This window comes from Squalius cephalus, assembly GCF_949319135.1.
Source record: "Squalius cephalus genome assembly, chromosome: 12".
Taxonomy (NCBI): Eukaryota; Metazoa; Chordata; class Actinopteri; order Cypriniformes; family Leuciscidae; genus Squalius; species Squalius cephalus.
The window spans coordinates 23,584,487-23,610,032 of NC_137133.1; the positions used below are offsets into that span (position 1 = coordinate 23,584,487).

Consider the following 25,546-nt stretch of genomic DNA (forward strand, 5'->3'; position numbering starts at 1 on the left):
TCAAGGGGAGTTCCAAAGATCAGAATGTCACATTACACTTTTCAAAGTGAAATGTCTAGTGAGTGGTGCTAAAGTGTTCAGTATTATCCAAAACAAATGAACGTGGATCTGGCAACATCTTTATCGGAGCAAGAAAAGTCTTACATATGAAGCTGGTTATGTGATGCAAATATCAAAAAGTATTAGTTTACAAACCATGCACTTTGGTAAAACCATATACTGCCTCTAGTGTTACTTTCAGATGGAAACTGCAGTGAATGATATGTTTAGGTAAGTTTTAGAGTGTTGCCGTCTTTTGCCGACTGCGAGAAACAAAGTTCACCTTCCAACAAGACGATGTTCCTAAGACCACAGCCAAGACCATGCAAGAGTGGCTTAAGGCTGGAATACACTACATGACTTTTGTCAGATTTTCCCCCCGATCTGCTGCCTAGATGAGTCGACAATAGTCGCCAAAAGGTTGTGCCAGTCTGCAGATTTTGGGCAGTCGGAGTTAACAGGTTTCACAGAAAATTGCGTAGTGTATGATAGGCACAGACTATCATACACTACTGTCATACTGTGTTTATTGTGTAGTGTATGATGGGCACAGACTCCGAATTTTTAGCTTCAGACTATGAATCCATCTAGTTGGAGGATATCAAAACATGTTTGATATCTTGAGTCAATTTTAGAACACACAACGTAGTGTATGACGCATCGCAACTGAAATCGAAGCTGTCATCTCTCTACCAATGTTACGATACAAATACAATAACAATACAAAAGTAAATTAACAGAACATGTGTAACAAATTAGGCTCAATGTTTGACTCATCAGCTCAGATAAAACGACAGACTTCGCCACTATTCACTAACTTGTAATCTGTAGTGTTCCTTACTGACTGCATCTGCCCAAGCAACACTGCATCACAATGTGCTTAACTCATTATTTTTCGTTTGAGACTCAGCATAGTCGCTACAACAACTACTGAGGTAATCTCCTGCACATCCATGTTTGTCTCATCTGTCATGTGTCTTCTAGCAAGTAGGCGTGGGTTTCTCTTTTCAGATTTTAAAAAGAAACGATTTGAAAGTCTGGTAGTAAATGATCCTCAGTTGTTTAGTGTATGATGCCCAGTTTTTCTCTGTAACAATTATAAAGTCGACAAGTGTATGATGCCTAGTATGTTCAGATATTAATAGTCATGTAGGGTAATCCAGCCATTAGGGACTAGAGTTGTAACAATACCAAAATTTTAGTAGTCTGTACTAATACCATTAAAGTTGAAAGATTCTCTGTTCTAATTTAAATACCATTGCAAAAAACATTTAAACAGAATATTTATTACTATTTAACTTATGTATCATAAGACATTTCTATGGCCTCTGAAAACAACAGAAGACAGATTACGAGGGTGTCTGCCATAGGTATGCTGTGACCATGTTGACCAGATGTGACCAAAGCTATTGATAGATTACTTTTGGTAACACTTTTTTTTTAAGCCCAGTGACATAGTTACACGTTACTACATGTACTCACTATAGTAAGTCCACACTTTGTCATGTCCACACTTAGTTTATAAGTATATTTGTGAAATGTGCAGAACTCAGTCACTGAGAATGGCAGAAAATCCCAAAATCCACTTGTGCAAAGCTTGTTGCATCATACCCAGAAGACTGCAATCGCTGCCAAAGGTCCTTAAAGCAATACAATTTCCTTAAGACATTTGCAAAGTACAAATCTGTAAATTGATGCGAGTAGGTATTTTGCAAATGGAAAATACTGCTGATTGGAAGAGGCATCTGTCAATCAAGATATGCAGAAAGTACAAGGAGGCTATGGTAGTAAGAAGTTGGCAGTAGGAATTCATGTGTGGATGTGTAAATATTACAGCTGTCGATTTAACAGCGATTAATTATGGAAAAAAACTAAACTTTTTACAGTAAATCTGCCCACCATTGTCTGGTTGGGTCAGACAAAAATTTGAAAGAAACCAGTCTAAAAAGTGAGAGTGGTGTAGAGGGAAAGAACAGCAGGTTTAGCTTTTAACGCAAGCGACCCAAAAAACTATTTGCTTAAAACTATTTGCACTTGGTGCTAATAGCCTCTGCCAACAATCTAAGAAAAGCTTCCAAAAAGAAATTGTCAATGAATTCCATTTTCTACCCATGAATGCATTTATGCTGCTGTTACAATAACATTCATAATGCTATGAGATTAATGTTTTTTTTGTACTGAATACTGAAATACTGAAAAAAAAAAAAAAATCTAATTATACATTAACTATAAAAACTCAAACTGCCAGTAGGTGGCAGCAAGTTGCGGTCTTGAGTCCTTAAAGGTGCCCTAGAATTTGAAATTGAATTTATCTTGGCATAGTTAAATAACAAGAGTTCAGTACATGGACATGACATACAGTGAGTCTCAAACACCATTGTTTTCTCCTTCTTATTTAAATCTCGCTTTTGAAAAACACCCCTGAAAAATAGGCGAATCTCCACATAACACCGTCTGTGACACAACAGTCGGGATCATTAATATGTACGCCTCCAAAATTTTGCATATGCCAGCCCATGTTCAAGGCCAGGCGGAACTGTGCAGCCGAATCATTTTTCTTCGAGAGACATCATGGCTTGCAAACGAGCGAAGCATGGCAGTTGCTCAGTGTTTGGATGTACAAATGAACACAAAGGTATTTTTTTAGTTCCTTCATCCGAGCCTCTGAAGAACCAGTGGGTTATGTGAATGTCTGATGTGTAATCTTTCTCTCAAAGTCGTTCAATACTGTTTATGCATCAGTAAATCAAGCCAGTGACTAAATGATCAACTTCACGTCGTTTCTCTTAGTAGGATGAAAATAATCTTACTTAAACTGTGATTAATATACAGATAGCGATCAAAGAACAATCCCTTTCCAGTCGCCCAAGCTGTCAATCACACAGCGCGAGTTTATCTGGACACTTGCCAAAACTCGTTATGAAATCAATGACGCCGTTACACTGCACAACGAAGCTCTTACTGTACGTACATCATGTTTGCATTGGTGAAATCATTAGTGACAGTGCAGAAACTGCGTTGCAATGATAAGATCTTCATTCACGTGATCAACAGGCTTACACTGAAGTCTCACAGCAGCCAATCACAGCAGTGGGCGTTTACACTGAAGTCTCACACAGACACGCCCCTTCAAACAGAGCGTTCAATCAGAGGCTAAAATCAGGCTAGGAAAAATGCCTTTTATTTCTAATTTATAACAAATTTTGATCTAAAAAACATACTAGCATTATAAGGGCACCCCAGGAAACATTCTAAAATAATAAAATAATCCATGCAATGGCACCTTTAAGTCAATTCAACGATTCGTTCAAACGGCTGATTCATTCAGTAACAAAGCAACTGTCTACAGTCTTTATGAATGGGTCATCCAATTTATATATATATATATAAAAAAAAAAACAGAAATAGCGAAAAAAGAATCAATATTGACAATATTGTGTCTAAAATGATATTCACAATAATAACTTCTTGTTTATTTAACTTTATAAAATCGACATCACATTTGCAATTGTGCTATTTGGGAAAAAACAGCACTCTTGCTCGTGTGATATGCTAAACTAGAACATATGATATAAAAATACAAAAAAACTGAATCTTATAATTATAGGGACATTTTAATTGTACACAAACAAGGCATGCTTTTGTCTGTTGTTGTTTTTTTGCAAAGTGAGTGACATATTTATGACAATGTCAACGTCATCTCGCATCGTAAAAAACAATTATCATAGATACAGCTGTAATATTTAAACTTCAACTGCCTGCAGCATTTTCAGCTTATCCTGTGGGATATATGTAGATATCTTGTCCAATCAGCTGTATATATTCCATTTGCAAAATGTATCTAGCTTTTCAGTTTTGTATGACTTCTTGTTGTGTTTTCTAACTTTTTATTTTGTTTTTTATTTTATTTTGTTATTTTAATTTGTAGTTTTATTTTAGTTTATTTATTTTGTTTTCAGTTTTTTGATTTGTTTTGCACTTCTCAGCCACCATTCATTAGTGATAACAGAACTGAACAACTTTTAGCTAAAAGATTTAAACTCCAATGAAAACCATAAAAAACATACCCTCATTTCTTATTGGACTACAGCTTGACCCATCGTCGTCAATGCAGCTTCTCCTGTGGACAGGTGTGCTATGGAGCAGGTAAGAGCATTTGACATCTGGGTAAGAGCATTTGACATCTGGGTCTTTAATGGGAAAAAGTGATGGACTCAAGTGGTCCTTTGGCAGTACATTTTCAGTAACATTGAGATTTTGAGACTGATTCACGTCAGGGGATTGCAATCCATCAGTAAAATCCTCCTTGTCCTCATCTTGTTTAATCTCAGCTAGGCCTTGTTGCCATGTAGAAATCTCAGGAGAGTTTGGAGAAGTGATAATCTGATAACTTTTGTTTGTCTCCATGTCCAAGGTACATTTCACACTCTTAGGGCTAGTGTCATATGAAGCTGCCATAACTGGTGAGAAAAGGTGGGGTAAACTTAAGCCATTCCTACTGATACTCTGCAACTCTGAAGCTTTTTCAAGCATTTTATCATGATGCTCTGAGCAAGGTGAATTCAAGTCCTTTTTCTGAGATGAAATCTTGTCATATGTATTCTGCATCAGCTCTGCAACTGCCTGGCCACACATTTGTTTCTTGTCCCTCTGAAGGCACTCATACTGTTTTTTGGCCTGCAGCCAGAGCTGCACCTCTTCTGGGCTTGGAGCACACTTGCAGGGAAGCATGATCACTTTGTGATCACTGCCAGAAGATGGGTTTTGGTCTTTGATAAATATAGATGATTTAAACCCATAGATTGGTGCAGAGGCTTGATTTGTCATGGCACAAAATGCAACTTTCCAAAAATTTAAGCCGTCTTGAGATAAGTCTCCATGAAATTCAACTAGTTCATTCGCCAGCCTGGTTTCCAAAATCAACTTCCGACCACCAACCTCCCTGAAAAAAACAGTATGAATGAGTATGGATGATTTCATAATCGAATTAAAAAAATTGAATATACAAACACAAAACTCCTGCAGGTGGATCCATTATAAATGTTGTGTGTTCTTACCTTGGCTTCAATGGTGCATCTGATGGGTCACTGCAGAATGGTTCCTGGTAGGTGGCTTCTGAGAGTTCCAGATCCATCAAAGTAGCTAAGATTTCTTCTCGAGTAGGCGGAGACATGAGAGGTTTGAGAATGTGAGTTCCTCCGCTCTTTGAACTCTGACCAGCATTTTTCAGCAGGGACAGTGAGTTGATGGACCGTGGGGAACTGCTTGGTGTTGCTGAACTGCCATCTAGGGGATCACTATTTGGGGAAACACCACTATAAACAAAATTAGCAGAAGTAATGGGGGAAAAGGGCTCTGGGTCAAGCAACACATCTCTCTTTTCACAGTGAAAGTCCTGAAAGTGGCTGAGGCCATGGATTTTACCTAAAGAGCCCACCCAATCTTTGCTAAAGATCTTTTCTGAATCAAGCAGAGACAGAGATACCTTACTGGTATAAACTCTGCCATTTTCACAAGATGTCTTATCAAAGAGTTCTGGACTAAGAGCCCCAGACTTGTTCCAGTCCTGTTCATGCTTGCTATTCTCATCAACGTCAAACATATTTTGTGATCTGTCCCCCAACCCAACCGGGGCATTGATTGCCTCCTGACTGACATCACTGAGGAACTTCTGAGGCAAGTGCTTGTCAGTTAACACAAACTGGTTACTTGAATAAAGACTGGAGAACTCGGTTTGGCCAATGGCATTGATATCAAAACTGTAATTGTCTGGGAGCTCCGGAGACAAGCTATCCTCAATAGAGCAACAGCTGTCAAAGCCAGGATCAGACAAAAACACAGGACTGTCATCTGATGAAAAATAGTCAACTCTCAAATCATCCGGTTTTCTTTTCTTACTTCTGATTTTGGACTTTAACTCTTTTGGAACTTTAGTTCTTGCACCCCTTGGTTTTCTTGATGTTGATGAAAGAGCTCTTCTAGATTTGCCTGGTTTGGAAATATCAGTTGATTGACTGGTAGAAAACACAATCTTAGTCATTTGATCACTTTTATGTGGTTCCTTTCCTGCCTTGAGTTGCCTCTTCTGGAGAAGCTCCTTCAAGACAGCTAGTCTAGAAGGGATCTCAGGAACACACATTTCCCTATTTTTAGGGTCTGACGGCAATGTGAGACCTGTGTTAGATCCATCTGTAATTGCACTCTTAACAGAGGACATAAGGGAGGATCTACAATCAACAGACTCCAATAAAGTTGTTACGGTATCTTTCTTTCTTTTTTGCAGTCTTCTTGACTTTACGTTGGCTTTTCTGTTTGATTGTGAATGCTGTACGATAATGGGGCTCTCTTCATGGCCAGAGGCATCTGAATTGAATTCATAGGGATTTTTTGTAATGGTCCCATCTTGACTAGTATTTTGTGATTTTGAATTGGAACTGCTGTATGTGATGACAGAACATGGATAACCTACAGACTTTGTGGCTGGGGAAAGAATGCTGTTCAGAGGTTTTTCAATGCAGGTATTGGGTGTAATCTGTGAATCTTTTTGCGAGTCATTTGAGCAAATGGCATTGATGAGAAAAACATCTTGATATGACTTTCTTTCAGTGCTGGTGTGCTCTGTTTGGGAGTCTGAACAACTGACAGTAAGATCCTCTTGACTGCTTTTTTGAAAACTGGGATGTTGGAAAGGAGTCATGTCATCAGAGGAGGAAGTAATAGGTGCAGTGTCAACTGAATGTGAAGCCTGTGAATTATTACTCTTCTTACCTTTGACCTGCTTTTTTCTCAGGGATTGCTTCTCATTCAGCATCCTGCCTTTCTGAGAAGTTGATGTGCCATCTCCGAGAACAGTCCCTTCAATACCTTCACACTGTTTTTTTTGCTTCCTTGAAGCTGCTGGAATACTTCTTTGTGACTCCTCAGTTTTCACAGAATCTTTGTTCCCTGACGTGGTTGAGGTATTAATTCGTCTTTTTGGGCTGGTAGCAGAAGCCTTTTTAGGCCTGGGTGTGCTGCTTCGATCCCACAAACCTCTTCGGCATGGTTTTGAAGCCATAACTTGATAGGGTGAACCTAGACATGGATCATTATGGGGGTTTATAAGATGATCATTTGAATTTGATTCCAGGAAAGGCTCAGTAGGTGACCAACATCTTGGTGGGGTTGAATCAGTAGGACTGGGGGCTCTTTCTGACAAATAACCCAACTCCACCATCACATCAGAATACTCTGTACAGCAGTCATCAGTGAAATCGTTATAACAAGGCCATGGAGGGGGTAATTGTGGCAAAGTTAACAATGCTTTGGGACGCTTTGCCCTCCTAGTCTGATTTGCTCGTGGACATCTAGATCTTGGGGAGATGCTGGCCCTCTTTGATATTGGATTGACCTTGGTTTTTCGTTTGGGACATTTCTTTACTTTTGGCTCAAGTAGCGGGTACTTCACTGCCGTAGACTCTGGCACTTTGGGCCAGAATTCTTTGAGAGGTGCGAGCTTTTTGTATTCGGCAAGCTTTTCTGGTGTTAAAACTGTGTGCGTTTCCTCAGCCTTAATTTTAGAAATCTTCACTAGCATGTTCTTCTGACCTTTGAATCTGTTAATGATTATATATTTGATGATGATTGGTGGCTCTTTTTTAGCCAGTTTCCTTTTTTTTTGGCTGAAGACATGATCTTTGCCTTTAAAGCCTTCATGTTGCACCAAAGCTTGTTTGAAAGAACCAGAACTTGCATGATCCCCCTTTTCACTGTCGCAACTCCTTTTTCTTTTGGTCCGCAAGGTATATTTGCTACCTGGCAAACAGGACACCTTTGTGCAAGAGACTTTGGTGGGAATATCTGCAAGTTTTTCCTCTACTGAGCTCTCAAGTAAACCTTTAATAGTTGGTGGATCTGAAGTTTTCATGTCAACCTCCTTATACATTTCTGGGAGAAAGTCTGGAGTGATGGAAGGAAGCGCTGTGGCTTCCTCTTTCATAGGAGATGGAGTCCTTACAGGACTTACCCGTTTTTGACCTAAAGTAGTTCTCTTTTTGGTCAACTTTAACCTTGACCTTCGCTGTTCAGGATTGTCTAAGATACAGCAACCATCCCCAGTCTTGCTCCAGGCCTGTTTTTTGATGGGTCTGGACAGGCAATTAGACAGAATTACGCTGGGAAAAAATTTGTAGTGTGCCTCCTGCTGTGCGACAATGGTCCTCTCAGTTTTATTCTCTTGGTAGTCCTCATATCTTATTTTCAGTTCACCAACATCTTCCTCTTTTCTTCCCTGTCCTGTCTCAGCTTCTTGAGGGACCAAATCTTGGCTCTCTTCCACAGGGCTTTGTGTCTGGTCAAAACTTATCACAGTACTTCTGCAATCATTTGGACTGAGTTCCATTTCAGTCTTGGTGGGGCAGCTCATCAGCTCAGAATAACATACAGAGAAGCTCCTGTGATTCTCCAGGATAGATAGATGGTTATTTTCCAAATTTTTAATACTGGTATATTTTTTTAAGCTCAGGGGAAGCTTAGAGTTTCCAAACACTGAATCATCAGGATCTGGCTGATTAAGGCCAATGGCTTGGTTTTCACCAGTGTACAAAGGGTGCATACCAATTTTTTCAGCACCAATTTTAGATATATTTGCTGTATTGGAAGGGACTGGGTGTTTAACTGGTTGAATATATGGCACCTCTTTGTTAACACTTAATCCAGTTGAACATTCGTTTGCCTCTAGATTTTTTAAATGCTTATCTGCTAAATCCTCTTGATTGAGTCTATGTTCAGCACATTTGTACTCAAGAACAAATCCACTGTTAGCAGAGGACGGTGGCTCCATACGGACAGCGTCATTTGGAAAAACATTTCTTCTACCAAGGATCTTTTCTGTTGCTATTAGAGATGAATGTGTCCTTGATCCTTTCTCTGTTAGTGATGAATCTACAGCAAACAAGACAACAAGTATGTATACACTACTGCACCAAAAGCAATCATACTTGTCATTGTAGTTCATTAAAATACTTAATTAAAATTGAGCTTACCACTATTCTCATCTGCAGCTCCATCCAACTGTGGAATGGACAAGTCAGTAAGAAGAGCACTGTTTCCATTCCAATACACCTCTTCATCTGATGAGGCTTGCTGCTCTTCGCTGGAGCTTTCATTTGCTTCTTTCATGCATAATCTGTGCAGGGAGGCAACACAGATTATGATTAAACAACATGCCACCAAATTAAATAATGCACAGTCATAACTCACAAACGCACTATCATCTGTCTGCTGTGGACCAGCCAGTTTTGCTATACGAGGCCTATTCTGAATGCCTGTTAAAAAGGGTTCAATAAATTGAGTTTCCTGATCAAATGAACCTGCCTAATCATTTAAATGCAAATTAAAATTAAAAGCAGACAATTACAAAAGTGAAATTTGGTGACCTTTTCCTGGCAGAGGGTTCTGGCATGTCACTATCCCATCTTTGTGACATGATTTTACTGAGCTCTGACTCATTTTTCTCCAGCTCAGGCCCAGCTTCCTCATCATCACTGTTATAGCCACAGCTAGCAGACAGCTGCTGGGACCTGTCGGCTCTAAATCCATCATCTGCCAATGCTTCTAGCAGATCAACCATGGCCTGGTCTTGATTGCTGTCTGTTAAAAAAACATTGTTGAATATGTAAATTTAAAAATATAATAAAGAACATGTATAAGAGCAGATGCATTATGCATATGTGTACACCAGAGCATGTGAGCTGAGCGGAGTGGAGCGGGAGCGAGCGGGGATCGCGAGCGGGCAGATCGTGGACAGAGCGCAGAGCAGCATTTTTAAAAGGACGGAGCGTTGCCCTATTTCCCGCTCCAATTTCGCTCCGCTCACACCACAAGTCTGAAGCATGCTCAGTCAAGCCTGACCCAGAATCCATTTGTCTTGCACAGTCATCAACAGTAGACTATTTTCAGTCAAAACTCGGCTCAATAATGGAGTTCAAAAAGTACTTCAAAAAGGAAAATGAGAAGTCATAGCCTACGTGTACTATTAATATAAAACTAACTAACAATGATAATGTGGTACAAGAAAACGAATGTGGAGACATCGTTTCAGTCAGTAAAGATTCATTTTGGAATCTAAAGACACATCCCTCGAAAACATGAAAGTGTGCTACGTGAACACGCTGGGAAGAAAGCAAAAGGTTAGCCAATTATCAAAATTCTGGCCTAATAGTTAATTTACTTTTAAAACTTTTATGTATGTTTTTGTTTATATAATTTTTATTTATATTATTAGGCCCTGTTGGAAACTCAGAATCGAAGACCAGGAGACTTGGTTCTTTCTTCAGCAAGGATTCTTTATTGAGAACACAAGCTGTCGGTAGCTGCAGTCCCCAAAGTCTGACTAAGGGAACGTTCTCTTACAGTTTATATACATTTAGGGGCAGGAACCAAAACTTTGTGATGAGACAGGTTTAGGAACCTGTTCTAGACTGAGAGTGTTGCCAATCCTAATCCACTCAGCATTTCTATTCAAATGCTGAGACTGGAGTACAGGACTGGCGTGAGTGCAGGACTCTCTTGCTAAAACACAAGCTCCAAGAGCCATTAAGAGTTTCAGTAAAACAGGACTGGCCGGAGTCTTTTGCTAGAAACTCTGATAATCATCACCTTAACATGCTAAATTCAATGTAAACCTAAATAATTAAACATTTAATAAATTTGTAATACAACATTGCCCATTTATTCGTTTAATTTTACAGGATTTTTTGTGTAGGCTATATTCCTTCTTACATAGGCCTAATTTGTCATTTGAATTAAAACATTTCTATTTGAAAAATGTTGTTGCTCATTAGTTCTTTAGGAGGTAAGGCTGTGGTCTAAGCTAAAAGTGATATACATGTAGATTTTTTTTCCTTTTTTGGAGCGAGCGGGGGGCGATTTGAGTGGAGCGCGAAGCAAACTACGTTGAGCGCTGAGCGATAATGAGCGGAGCGGCCTGATGTAGCTTTGAGCGGGGGAGCGGAGGGGTGAACAGTTCCGTGAGCGATGAGCTGAGATTCTCACCGCTACACTCCGCTCATATGCTCTGGTGTACACATGCAAAACTGAAATGAATGTGAATATAAAAAGATGCAAATAAAGAATTGAAAAAAAATGTTTCTTAATCAGGTTTTTTTGTTGTTTTCAATATAATATCTATAAAAAAAATTAATTGAAATGCCAATATATTGTTTTATGCATAAAACAAAAGTAAATGGGATAAGTAATACAAACTTCAAACAAAAATAAAATATTAAAATGATCTCTGAATACACCAATTGTATTATCTTGCTCAATTACAAATTATCTTTTAGATATATTTTGATGTATTTATGTATTGATTTATTTAAAATACTGATTAAGAAAAAAAGTTGCAGTGCGACAACACTGCTTGTGGAATCAGATATTATATTTGTTATGATAGTCTTGGTACCAAGTATTGCTGATTGGTTGGTTCTCTGAGAGAGAGGGAGGAAGGTCTGACTGTTTTCCAACAAACTTAAAATGGCCTCTTCATCAACAACTGCCACTTCAGCATCTTTCCCACCATGCCTTTTTGTATCTATATGGTGAAAAGGAAAAAAATTATAGACATTTCATCGGACATTGTCAAAAAGTGAAACAGTCATAGTCTCTTTGTTTTTGTAGTTTTCTTTCATCAGCATGAAGCTGCTTGTCACTCTTTCTAGTGACAATGAAAGGGTAAAAGAGTTTAATTTGAAGCAATTTTCATACAGTGTGCCAGTGTTTCCTGCACTGAATCATCAGAGCTCAGTTGTCTTGCGTTGGCATAAGCCTCGCTGATTCATTGCACGCAAAAACCATAAAAGAAACCAAACGCTGATTCATTGCACGCTAAAACCATAAAAGAAACCAAACTCATAATAGTGCAGCATGCCGTTCAACTCATGAATCATTTAAATCAGGGTTTCTCAAACTCGGTCCTGGAGGGCCACTGTCCTGCACAGTTTAGCTCGAACCCTGATCAAACACACCTAGCTGTGAGTTTCTAGTGATCCTGAAGACATTGATTAGCTTGCTCAGGTGTGTTTGATCAGGGTTGGAGCTAAACTGTGCAGGACAGTGGCCCTCCAGGAACGAGTTTGAGAAACCCTGATTTAAATGAATCAGTCAAAAGCAATGGGCAATCAATCACATGATTTATCCATTTGATATAATCACATGCGATACAACAACAGTTTAACCTTCTGACGATTGCTTCTCAAATCTCTGTGAGGATTTACAAAACTCTTATCCATTAAATAAGGGGGGACAGTACTGACTTTTTTGGGACCAACTTGTTCCTCAGAATCACAACCTGTAACTGATTTATTGTTGATGTATATATTTTCTACCAGGTGTTCAAAATACGTAGTTTTGCATTTTATATTGTGTAGGTCTCCGGCTAACTGGCTTACTCACGTTATTACTGAAATACTTCTGCTAATCAGCTGTGGGGCACTATTACCTAAAACTGTGTCTATTAATGCAGATTGTCTGTTGTTCTTACTATGAGTAATGATAAAGAATGGAGCGAGATTTGTTTTCCAAACTTTAATGTTACATCAGTCATTCACGTTTGTGCTCGGCTAACGTATGCGCTGTTATTGATACAGTTAATGATGCAGTTCCCATATGTGCACTGCAATAAATAAGAAATATACACATTGGTTTGTTGATGAACATACACTTGTTAGTGCTGATGGTGTTGCAACATCTCACACAGAAATGACGTACATTTCTTGTACGTCAAACTGAGTAGTGTATCACTGAGAAACGTCCTTCTCAAGTCGTCCTTGCGATGGAGGTTCGGGTTGAATAACTAGATCTTCCAATTTCATCATCGTTCTCACTCGGATCAATATGGTAAAATTGATGAAGTCTCCGTAGCTGAAATTTAGTCATGGTAACGTGGTGTTTCGTTTGGTGCTGTAAGTGGTAAACCAATCACAACAGACTCGGCTGTCTGGCCAATCAGAGCAGAGTAGGCTCGTGGAAAGGAGGGATTTAGAGAGACTAATTCACCCATTGCGTCGTTTGAGAATCATTGATAAATGTGATGTGCGATGAATATTATGAGAAAAAGAAAGCGTTTTTTGACCCTTTGATGCATGTAAAACTGTTGTAGGAGACCTTCAAAACAAAATTAGGAATCTTTAAAATAGCATAATAGGGGCACTTTAAAGTTACATGTGAGGAGCATAGTGTCGATCCTGTACGATATACGAGATATTCTCCATTGATTTACACCAATAAAAAAATCAATTGCAGCTTTCAGACACGATTATCTTCACCTTTTTTATAGTTTATTTGAGGCCGTTTCTATGGTGTTATTTTAATGACAAATGTCGAGAGCGAATCCAAGTAATGCGCGAGCACAAATTGTCAGAATGAGAGTCGTAGATCCAATTGCAAGTGAGCAGTTTATTATGAGAGACAGGACAGCAGGAAAATACTCATAACAGCACAGACTAAGGCTGGCGAACACTCAATGCACGATCCCAAGGGAGAGAGATGAAGAGACAAGAATCAAACACAGCGTGGAAACTCAGTCCGGACGGCTGGTTGAAGAAAAACTCAAGATGCTCTCCGAGCTGCTAGGAAGCACTGTCGAGATGGAGGAAACTCCACTGGGAACTCAAACACAGACACTGGGTAAGAGAACAAAACAAGAGTGACGAACCGACACCAAGCATATCTCATGGTGCCTTCACGTGCTATGGTAATTATGGTAAATACCAAAAGCCGACATGGAAAATGCACATGAACACCCCCTCATGTGGTATTTTCCACTGGGCAACTCGTAGAATATTTTGATGCACGAGTTGCCGAGATGAGATAACCTTTGACCTTTTCAAAATCGCGGAGAGCAACGCAAGAGTCGTGAATACTGTTAGCGGATAGTTTTTGTAGCCTATACAATGTTGTGTCATTAACGATTGTAATATAATGCGTTAACACTCAATTTTCAACTTCGCCGCAATTTCCTTGGTTCATATGTAGTCATTTTATGTCATGTTTAATTTTTTTTAATTATTAATTATGTTTTAATCATCAGAAAGCACCACATTTACGTGTTTTTTTTTTTTTTTTTTTTGCTTTTTTTTTTTTGTAAAGATAAAAGAGATACTCTACTGACACAGACCTTGCGGGTACTACATTACGACAACAAAAGCACTTGAACACAACACACTGGTAAATACCAGTTCACAAGTGGAAAATATCATCTTTTCCATAGCACGTGAAGGCACCATCACTCCAGCTAGATATAGGCAGCTGACTAGCTGCAGCTGAATGACTGTTTGAGTGATCAGCTGGTTACTAGGCAACAAACAAGCCACCACACATACACTGACCCAACACCTACAGACACACCAGACAGATACGCAAAATGAACACACGGATCCATGAACCATGACACAAATCTCTCAACTCGCAGGCGGATTTCTTTCACTCTCGCACAAAACTAGACGCGACTCATGACAACACTCATGGAAAGAATGTGCTTTTGTTTGGTTGGTAACATAGGCGTAATTTCCGGGTGGGACATGTCCCAACCACTTTTTGCAAGGGTCGATACCTTCCCCACCAGTTTTTTGGGGGGATGGGGGTGTAGTATGGAGTGTGGGCACTGGACACACACCAGCATAAACATAAATCGTCGCCTATGGTGAGGAGGATTAAATAAAATAAAGTGCACCTACAATTAAAATATGTGGCTGATTGAATAAAGACAGAAACAGTGGGTGTGTCGTCAGGTCTCATAAAGGTGTTTATTACAAATAAAAAAAAAAAGCTCACTGAGCCGGCAGAGTGTGAGGGTCGTGGCGGCCCGTAAGCTACCACCTGCTATCGAATCCGAGATGCGGAACCGTCACTCGTCTCGGTGCACCTCGGTGTAGGACAAAAAAGAAGAGAAATACATTTAGCATTTAACGGCAGCTGTAATGATGAGGTGAGCGCCACTGATCGCTGCCGCGCCTCTCGTTTCTCATGCCCGCTCCACGCGTGGCTACTGGGTGGCGCTCAAAAAGACAGGGCAGCACTGTCAAGAGCAGAGACAGTCACTCCGTGAATCATGCCAGTTTTTTCTTATCTTGGTTGTTTTGTCATACGTTAAGCTACCATATTACTCCATTAATTGATAATATAAATATATTTCCAGGCTTATGAAATCTGCACACGCTGCCGCAATGTTTTCATCGCCTGCTTGATCAGTACGGTCTCGCTACATAGCAGTTTAAAAAAGACAGTTTATTTTCTTTATCGGCAAGAGCTACTTTATGTCAGAGAGAGAGAGTTTCTGGTGGTCAACAAAGAAGGAAATGGAATGTTGTTTAATTACAATGGCGAATCTATCATGGCAAAGAAAATTCAGTGTAAATGGAGGTTTTAATCACAGGTTTTAATTCTAATGCCAGATTTGTTAATCTATGTTTAAAATTAAGTGGTGCAACACTTATTTATTTTTATTTAATATAAAACTCTAGATAGAACCCATTATAATCTATTGCCAGGTTTCCACGGACCGTTTATTAATTCGGACCAAAAATTGGTCAGTGCAGTGCGAGCTACTCCCGCGGGCCGAACTCGATCCTGCGGCACCGTTACTACACAGTGCTGGGAGATCCAGTGAAGAAAGCCATTGAATTTGCCACAGAATTAATAACATTGCTGTGAGATCAAGTAAGAAGCATTCAAATTTAGAGTTCTTTGATATAAACCAGAGATATTAGATAAAATATCCTTGACGTGGAACTCTCTTATTTAAACATAAAAAAGACATTAAATTACCATTCAGACTGACTGGCTGTTGTTGCTTTTATCTAAATTAAAATGTATTAAAATGTATCACCTAGTCCTAGAGTCGACTTTAAAGGAGTCATGAATTGAGAAATCAAATTTTCCTTGAGCTTTTAGGTTATTATACGATAAGAATATCCTGTAAGTTTCAGAACTGAAAACTTCCTTGTTAGTCCAAAAACAGCTTTCATTCTGAGTCATCAGAACGACTCGTTTGGGAATGTGCCTATTTATGACATCATAAGATAGGTGAAAACCCACCTCTGCAGAACGCCTACTTCTACATCGTCACCACTGTAGCCCCGCCCACTGATTCACACATTACAAGCAGTAGGTAAATAACATAGTTGCTTGTGATGCGGTGAAACACACTTATGTGAGGAAAAAGTTTTTACTGTGTCACTACTGCTTTGTTACAGATCGCTTGATATGTACATGTCTATCCAAAATCACCAGTGACCAGTTATTTCTGCTATGTAATGATTCATGTACAGTCAGGTGTTCTTTGTCTCAAAGTCGTTTATGTTTGTGTGTCAGTAAATCAAACCAGAGACTAAACGGTCAACTTCACACTGTTTCTTTTAGTAGGATGAAAACAATCTGTAATTTAAACTGATTAAATTATATATAGAAAGTGATCAAATAACGCTCCCTTTACAATAGCTGGAGCTGTCAATCAAACGTTTTGCCAAAACTCAGGCTATAATCAGCGAATCTCTTATTTGTATCGTGTTTGCACTGTTAGTTATGATGGCAGCATTTGTGTGAGTGCAGAAATCGAGTTGTAATGACGAGATCACTGCAGTCATGCACTAAACATGTCTGTGATTGGCTACAATGCTCATTACTGCAACCTTTTATGCCACGATCTAAATATAATGCTATAATCAACACTTTTCATGATTAGTTAACCTTGAGAGCTGTAATAGTAAAATGTGCTAAAAGTTTTCGAGAGAGTTCCACATGTAATACATGTATACTGTTTCATATGCAAAGATGTTAGCCAATCACAGCAGACACGCCCCTTCAAACAAGAGTGTTCATATTAGAGGGTTAAAATCAGAGGAAGAAAAATGTCTTTTATTTCTAAATTATGACAATTTTTTATGTATCATACTAACATTGTAAGTGCACCCTAGGAAACATTATTAAAAAAATGCAGTTCATGACCTTCAAGTCTAGGTACAAGATTTTTTTTTACTCAAAAAAAGTCTAGGTAGTTGCTAGGGTGTTCTCGGTGGTAGTCTCGCAAAGCAAGACCTTTGTCTGACAATGTGAGGTCTGGGCTCTTAAACCATTGCAAATGGCCAAGGACCGGCCACTCAGTCAGGAAGAGGTCATCTGGCTGACATGTAAAGTGACCAATCCCAGTTGTTTTGTTCAACGTCATGTTTATGGGCGGGTAAATGTTGCTACAATAATTCGGTACTTTCATGTTTACTTTCATGTTTCATATGCCGCAGATATTCCCTTCTCAGTCAGGTACTTCACCTGATCTTCCATTATAGATGTGAGAGGACACACTGTAATAGTCACCTAATTCTGCCTTTATGTACAGCTTTTTGAGGTGATGATAAACATGCTTTGTTGTATTGTTTATTCTCTTCACATGAAAAAAAGCTAACTGTTGTATCAGATGCCTGTGGTGTAATCACGGACTATTATATGGACTTTTATTTGTTTTTGCTTTGTCCTCTCGTCATTGTTATGTCACGCAATATGGTTTTAAGGAGAATGGGAAGTGACGTCGAGGGAGGAACTCCGGAGTTCAAACGGGGAAGCGGTCTGAGTTTAGAGGGCTCCAGGGACGGACTGACAATCTGTGCGTTCTGGAAAAGTCCAGAACGGCCGTCCAACCGAGGGCCGACGGCACAAAAAAAAAAAAAGAAAAAAAAAAAAAGAAAGTCTAATAAAGCAATATGAACAGCCAACAGCAGGGGCACTAATATGATCACTTATATGCTACGTGTAAAAAACAACAACTGAGGAAGAAGAGTAGGCCTATAGCCACAACAACTGAGGAAGAAGAGTCGGCCTATAGCCACTGACAGAAAGTTAGTTTTATAAGGCCGCACTTTTAAATTTGCTTACATTATATTTGAATAGCAGTGGTCTCCAAAGTGGTGCATATGAGTTGCCCGCTAAACACATTCTATAAATAGCCCCAACTGGCCGTCGGGGTTCCAGACTTTGAATGGTATAATTTTGCGACCTTTTCAACTAAACGTTTCAATTTGAACTTTTGCCTCTACAAAATTACCCAACGCTCTTTGATTATACGCTGTCATTTGCATTGCGTATGAGAAACATCAAATGGCAAATGCTCAAAAAGCGGAACAAAACTTGTTTGATCTGAGCAGCGCATTATCAGCTCGGCCCAAAAAACAGCGATCGCGGCCAAAGCTGATCTCGATCACGCGAACATTAGGCTATTACACAGAGCTGCGCGATCCACTGAGAAGCATTTAAATTCAGCGCAGAATTCTCTATCTCTATTATAAACCCACAAATGACTATGTGATTTAAGCTTGTAAAAAGCCAGATGAAACAGCGCTGATATTTTCAACATATTGACGCAAAAAAAAAACAAAAAAAAAAAAACAGGCGAAACATTGTTCCGAGAACAAACCAGCTAGAAGACATTTCACACCAAAACGTATGAATTAACTTTAGTAAAACAAACTTTTTTGGCAGAAATGTGCCTGTATTCATGTTTAAAATGCTGTTATATTAATATTCATGTAGGCTATAAATGTATTAAATGTAGGCCTAATGCAGTAATGTTTTGTTTAGAAGTTATGGCAGTTTATTTTTATTTATTTTTTTATTTATTTTTTTCATTTATATTTATACTAAATGTTTGGGCTACTGTTTTTGATAACACATACAATAGGTTTATAGAAAATCAACAAAAAAATCAATAAATATTTTCATAATTTTTCAGGAATAGTTTTTTTTTTTTTTAACGCTTGTAAGTCTGAACCAGAATATCAAGATATTTTATTATTTCCCATATGATGGTGAAAAGTAAAAAAGCTTCACCATGTTATGTATAATAAATATTGGAGTATAACAAATAAAAATTATTTTATCCCTTGAGGTAGCCCTTGCACACAAAAAGGTTGGAAACCCCTGGTATAGTAACTATATGTTTTATAATTACAAGTTTGTGTAATTTGGGGTTTCTGTAGCCAGTGACATTTCATTATTTGTATTTTATGGCATTGTACATTTTTTTGTTTTTATTTGAAGGCTGAGGCTTCATTAATAAACACAACCCCAATTATCATCATTGTTTAGAGATGTTACTTGCTGTGAATACCTTGTCTGATAGGTTACAGTATTGTGGCATATAGTATCATGACATCCTGGCTAGTGTCTGTCGCACACGGCTAGGCGAATGGCCGGATGATGGGCCTATTTGGGAGAAAGTCCAGGGCTGTTTTTTAGCCCCAGTCCGTCCCTGGAGGGCTCTGTGTAATAGTTGCATGAAGAATTCATCAAAGGGACTAATACCCTATTGTTTTGTGGATTACATGTCAATTGTTTTCTGGACTACCACAGCTTCCCATCGGCTAAACAGACTGTGACGAGATTGCGTAAGTCCACGGGGGATATATTGACTGCGGCTTCTCGCCACGCTTCGCCTTATATTTTTGTTTTGTGTCTTTTTCTTCTCGCGGAGGACATTGTAGTTTCGTACGGACAATTTATGTCGCTTGAATGAACATTCGGTCTGCTGGCCAGGACACTGGGACATTGGGGTTTTGAGGGTTAAATGTGTGCGCATAATTTGAGAATGTTTGTTTGCTGTGTCGGAGTGCGGCCGTGCCTCCAGCTGTGAAATAAGCGCATGTTGCTGCCCGTCTGGGTATTATAATGTGATATATCTCTCAATACACTTGGTTGAACTTGTGTTTCATTGTATTTTCGTTAATATATAATTAATTCAAGTCTACATACATGTAGATCTTTTTCTATATATTTTTTCTTTAGTGTTTATTTAACGAAAGTAAGCTGTTACTGGCTTTATTTATATCATTAGGTATCAGATCCGCCCGTTACCTTATGTTTTGCGTGCAGTACTTTTCTCTTGCTTTGATAGTGTAAGGGAAATTGTTACAACACAACTAATAATAGGAAATATTCTACAAATCGTGACACTCAAGGCTCCCGGAGAACCTACTGAAGTCAACCAATCAGAGTTAGACTTTTGCCTTCATGAAAGTGTTTCCATGGACAAATTTTTATGTGTGCGAGTGTTTCAGGGAGGTTTCGATGAAAAACATTTCTTATTTAGGCGATCTCAGTTTTAATGCTTCAAATTGAAATTATATTTCTAATACAGAATTGATCTCAAAAGGAGACTGACATCCTTTTTAAAGCCAACATATTAAAATAAGGCATCTCAAGGCAACATATTAATATCTAGAAAAATCAATAATTAACCCTTAAACACATTTATAATATTCAAACCAAGCCTTTAGTTTGAGGTTGTTGTTTTTTATTACAACCATCTTAGAACACATCTTTAAAAGCTTTGCTTCCCAAGCACCGCTAATATTAAGCATTTGATATAATAGTGATGCACGCTAATAAGCATGTGAGATAATAAAAGTGATGTTTTGCTTCGTAAACACCACTAATAAGTTTGAACACAAAATCTGTATGTTATCTTTCTCAAGACTGTGCATCTCACCTTTGATAGCATCTTGATGCACATCCACTTGGCTGGCAGATGTGAAAGGCAAGTCATCTGGCCTTAGCACAGCAGGATAGAGTGAGAGCTCAGGAAAAGAATCAACTTCAGACCCAATCTGAGTCCTACAAAACAAGTCAAATCAACATCAACTCTACCTACGCACTCTTACGCAATTCAATTCTTCCAGCATCCTTCTCCCCCCATTCTTCTGAAAGATTTCTACACGGCTGTCAGGAAACTGGGTAGTGGTTAAAACATCTCACTGAAATCTCTTTTGTCCCTCAAGACTCGGAAGAAAAACATTTGTTAAAAAGCTTTGATAAACTTCACTCACACGTCAAATGCATTTTCCCTGAGAACTTCCTTAAACCTCTTCATGAAGATTCTTTCACTCTCTGCAAACTCTACAAAGCCTCGATCTGAAACAGTAACCATCGAAACAGAGTTGGGCACCATGGTAAATTAATATTAATAATGGTGCTGCACAAAAATAATGTTCTTTGCACTCAAGAGCTTTTCTCACCTTGTGATTCAGGCATTTCAATATGAGAGCTTTCACTTTTCTCCCGTCGTCGCTGTTTCTCATCATCCCAGATGGCCTGGAGACCAGGGTTTCTACCAATCTGATCTGGAAACAACAAAGCATGCTCATGAGTCCACCACACAAATAGCACAACTCCAGAAATACTCAACTAAGGCTTACAGTCGAATCCAACAGAGTCTGATTTTGCCACGTTGCTTTTCCTAACAAGCAAAAAATACATGATAGCACAACAAGCATTGGGTGAAAGTGGTCACTGCTATATACAGGTGCAAAGATGGTCCGGACTATTGATCAACCAATGTATTGGCCGATATTCTGCATTTTGGGATAAGTGTTTCCATTTCAACGATAAGTGTAGGAAGTGGACTTTTATTTTGACATCGCTAAGAACACAGTTCTGTCTAAAAAATTAAGACAGAATACTAGGCAGAACCGTGAAAGTGAATGGTATGAAAACAAGTATTAATAAAAGAAAGGCAAATGCTATAATTCCTCATTGACTGCAAATACGCATCTATTTAATTTAAACAATACATTTTTGAATATCTAATAAACATTTAATTCCACAAACCTTGCAAATTTGGCAAATCCAGCTGTTAGATCTTCTGAATTGTACATTTGTACCCTGCAAAAAAACTATTCTGCGTGGCTCTCTAGACATTTTAAACTATTCCAGTTGGCCGCTATGTCTTATTCACTGTGTACTGTATGTAACATAACTGATATCTTGCCTTTTTTTGAGAAACAATGAATTTTAAACAATTAATTTTATAAATAATTTTATTGATATATTTTCCAATTAATTATTTCTAATTTGGTAAATATTTAAAATATAATTTTATTGCAGCAATGGTTATGTATGCGTAATTTACTTTCAGCTTTTTTAAACTAAAGTTGGGACTATCTCATAACCCCCTCACATAAGTGCTTGTCAGTGTGGGTGTATGTTGTTGTTGTAGTCTCTGATATTTTGTTGTTGTTGTTGTTGTTCCGTCTCTTTAGTTTCATTTTATACTTTATTTTAAACATTGGCCCATGCCAGTGTTGGCACCTTGTGGACAACTGGTTAGTGCAAAATACATTCAATGCGCATGTGCGACCGGTCTAATTTGAGAACTGATTTAATTTATTAATTTGTAATCATTTATCATTTTATAGATCCTTAACCATTTGTTACAAAAACCGGGCAGAGTGCATACAGACCCTTTCCAAAAAATTTGAATATCATGGAAAAGTTTATTTATTTCCATAATTCCATTCAAAACGTTAAACTTCCATATATTATAGATTCAGGGCCCACAACTTAAACGATTTCAAGTATTTAGTTGTTTATTTGTACATAATTTGGGCTTCCAGCTCATAAAACCCACGAAAACAGGATTTCAAAAAATTAGAATATTACATGAAATCACACAGTAATTACACAGTGATACCATGGTCATTGAACCAGGTTTTGGTTCTTTTGGCAGTGTGGGCAGGTGCAAATCCTGCTGTAAAATGAAGGAAGCATGAAGTGCTCTGAAAATGTCCTGGTAGACGGCTGCATTGACTCTGGATTTAATAAAGCACAGTGGACCAAAGTCCTCTTTTCTGATGAGAGCAAATTTTGCATCTCATTTGGAAACCAAGGTCCCAGAGTCTGGAGGAAGAATGGAGAGGCACACAATCCAAGATGCTTGAAGTCCAGTGTAAAGTTTCCACAGTCTGTGTTGGTTTGGGGAGCCATGTCATCGGCTGGTGTTGGTCCACTGTGCCGTCCACTCAACGCAGCCGTCTACCAGGACATTTTCAGAGCACTTCATGCTTCCTTCAGCAGACAAGCTTTATGGAGATGCTGACTTCATTTTCCAGCAGGATTTGCACCTGCCCACACTGCCAAAATAACCAAAACCTGGTTCAATGACCATGGTATCACTGGGTAATTACTGTGTGATTTCATGTAATATTCTAATTTTTTGAAATCCTGTTTTCATGGGTTTTATGAGCTGGAAGCCCAAATTATGTACAAATAAACAACTAAATATTTGAAATCGTTTAAATTGTGGGCCCTGAATCTATAATCTATGGAAGTTTAACGTTTTGAATGGAATTATGGAAATAAATAAACTTTTCCATGATATTCTAATTTTTTGGAAAGGGTCTGTATTGTATGCTCATACTATTCTCACTGCATGAAAAGAGGTGTGTCCGGACTAGTAAACTCCTGATTTCTGGAAGTATCCCCACGTAATTCCACGAGTTCGGATACTTTCGTAATGGTACCAATTCGGAGGCATGTTGCTGAGGCATTCTACCATGCTACAGCCATCTGTTGCCATGGCAAGTAATCCTATCAAGGATTTTGTTAGGGGACCTTAACCTTAACCAGACAGCTATTGGGCCACTGAGCACAGACTTTCCACAAAAGTCATTTAATTGGTCAGCTTAAAATTTAACCCACCCAAAACCCTTACAGCAATGTGACTTTATTGGTTACATTTAAAATGTATCCCACCCAAAACCCTTACAGTTGAGTAATTTGATTGGTTGCAGGCCAGGTGGGCAGAAAGAAAAAAATGTTTAGCCAATAATTGATTGTCTTTATTAGGGAGAAATAGCATCTAAAACATAAAAACAGTCAGAAAACAACATTGAAAAATATCTTCTTTGAATTAAAGATTTCAAACAAAGGCAGTAAATAACACGAGATGATGTGTTCCAGCAGACTCCAGTCCTCATTGTAGCTCCTGCGTGAATTCACATCAACAACATCTTCCATTGAGCTTCACCATTTCTGTGTTCGTCTCTGTTGACCTCATCTCCAGCAACTGCAAAATAACAGTAATGTAACAATAATGTGTAATGTGACAATACTCACTACAGCCTATTTAAAAAGAGTTACATCATGTCAATTTCTAAACTTTCTGTTGTCTCTCTTTGGCGTTTTTCCACACCCTTGATTGAGTGTTTCAGCTGGGCCTTTCCGGAATGAAACGTATCGGTTACTAAACGTAACCTCTGTTCTCTCTAGAAGAGGGAACGAGTATTGCGTAAGTAGCTTACGCTGCGGGAAAGTCTTCTTTCTCGAGATACTGAAGCCAAAAAATTATCCTTAATTTTTAATAATCTTGTCAACGCAGTGCGGCAGCATGCAGACCTAGGGCAGGCTAACTAGCGTGCCCATTGGCTGCCCTGCGGCAACTGCAGCAGCCTATCACTGAGCCCTTGGCGTGGCGTCACGACCAATGAGCGCGCTTGGCGCGCTTCATGCGTCACAGCCCGCCAAAGGGGGTGTGGCTTAGCGTATATAAGCAGGGCTCAGAGGCTGCTTCACTGGTTTCTGTCGCTGAAGCGAGTGAGCTCGTGGCGCGAGCACGGCGGGTTACGCAATACTCGTTCCCTCTTCTAGAGAGAACAGAGGTTACGTTTAGTAACCGATACGTTCTCTTACGAGAGGTTCTCTCGTATTGCGTAAGTAGCTTACGCTGCGGGAACTCCCTTGTCAACGCCGTGCGCGCCCAGCATCCACTGAATGAGTCCCAGGGAGAGCCCGGGGAACGTGATAACAGGGAGTCGGGCGGCTAAACAAAGGCTAGCGCAGTACACAAGCACATATTAGGGAGCACGGAGCGGCACAGCCGGTCCGAACTGACAATTCCCTGTACAGTGCAGCTCAACCAGTAGAGCTAAATCAACCGACGTAGCCCGCGCACTGATAGTGGGCCGGTCTACGCGAGACTTAGACTGATAAAACTTTCGCCTGCAAGGCGGGAACTTCCAGGTTGTAAAACCTAACAAATGTAGAGGGGGAGGCCCAGCCTGCCACTGCACAAATGTCATGAATGGAAATCCCGCTGGACCACGCCCACGATGAGGCCATGCCTCTGGTGGAGTGAGCTCGAATGCCCAGTGGGCACTGCAGGTCTTTAGCAGGTCAACGCCGTGCGCGCCCAGCATCCACTGAATGAGTCCCAGGGAGAGCCCGGGGAACGTGATAACAGGGAGTCGGGCGGCTAAACAAAGGCTAGCGCAGTACACAAGCACATATTAGGGAGCACGGAGCAGTAGCGATAGCGTCCACTATCCATCTGGACAGGCTGTGTTTCGAGGCGGCGAGACCCTTGGTGCACCCTCCAAATGAAACAAAAAGCTGCTCCGAGCGCCTGAAAGCGGCAGAGCGTGTGATATAGTTTCTCAGTGCCCTGACCGGGCAGAGGAGATTACTATCGGCCTCGCTGCCGGGGGTTGGCAGGGCTGAGAGGGAAATGACCTGCACTCTGAAGGGAGTGCCCAATATTTTGGGAACTTAACCATGCCTCGGTCTGAGCATAACTTTAGAGTCATTAGGTCCGAACTCGAGGCACACGGCGTTAATAGATAACGCGTGAAGGTCTCCCACTCGTTTGACTGAAGACAGAGCTATCAGAAAAACGGTTTTGAGCGTGAGGTATTTCATATCCACAGTTTCC

The 25,546-nt window shown here is 39.5% G+C and overlaps 1 protein-coding gene across 1 annotated transcript in view; it reads right to left on the bottom strand.

The window, feature by feature from the left end:
• The window catches only part of rev3l (REV3 like, DNA directed polymerase zeta catalytic subunit), a 351,481-nt gene that overhangs the window by 131,063 nt on the left and 194,872 nt on the right, over positions 1-25,546 (bottom strand). The window contains exons 7-14 of the mRNA XM_079887722.1: positions 21,078-21,182; positions 20,889-20,973; positions 20,552-20,676; positions 11,483-11,611; positions 9,456-9,669; positions 9,063-9,205; positions 5,097-8,961; positions 4,107-4,981 (exon numbers count right to left, since the gene is read on the bottom strand). Coding sequence (XP_079743848.1) covers positions 4,107-4,981; positions 5,097-8,961; positions 9,063-9,205; positions 9,456-9,669; positions 11,483-11,611; positions 20,552-20,676; positions 20,889-20,973; positions 21,078-21,182 — 5,541 coding nt within the window. The remainder of the gene's footprint in view (positions 1-4,106; positions 4,982-5,096; positions 8,962-9,062; positions 9,206-9,455; positions 9,670-11,482; positions 11,612-20,551; positions 20,677-20,888; positions 20,974-21,077; positions 21,183-25,546) is intronic.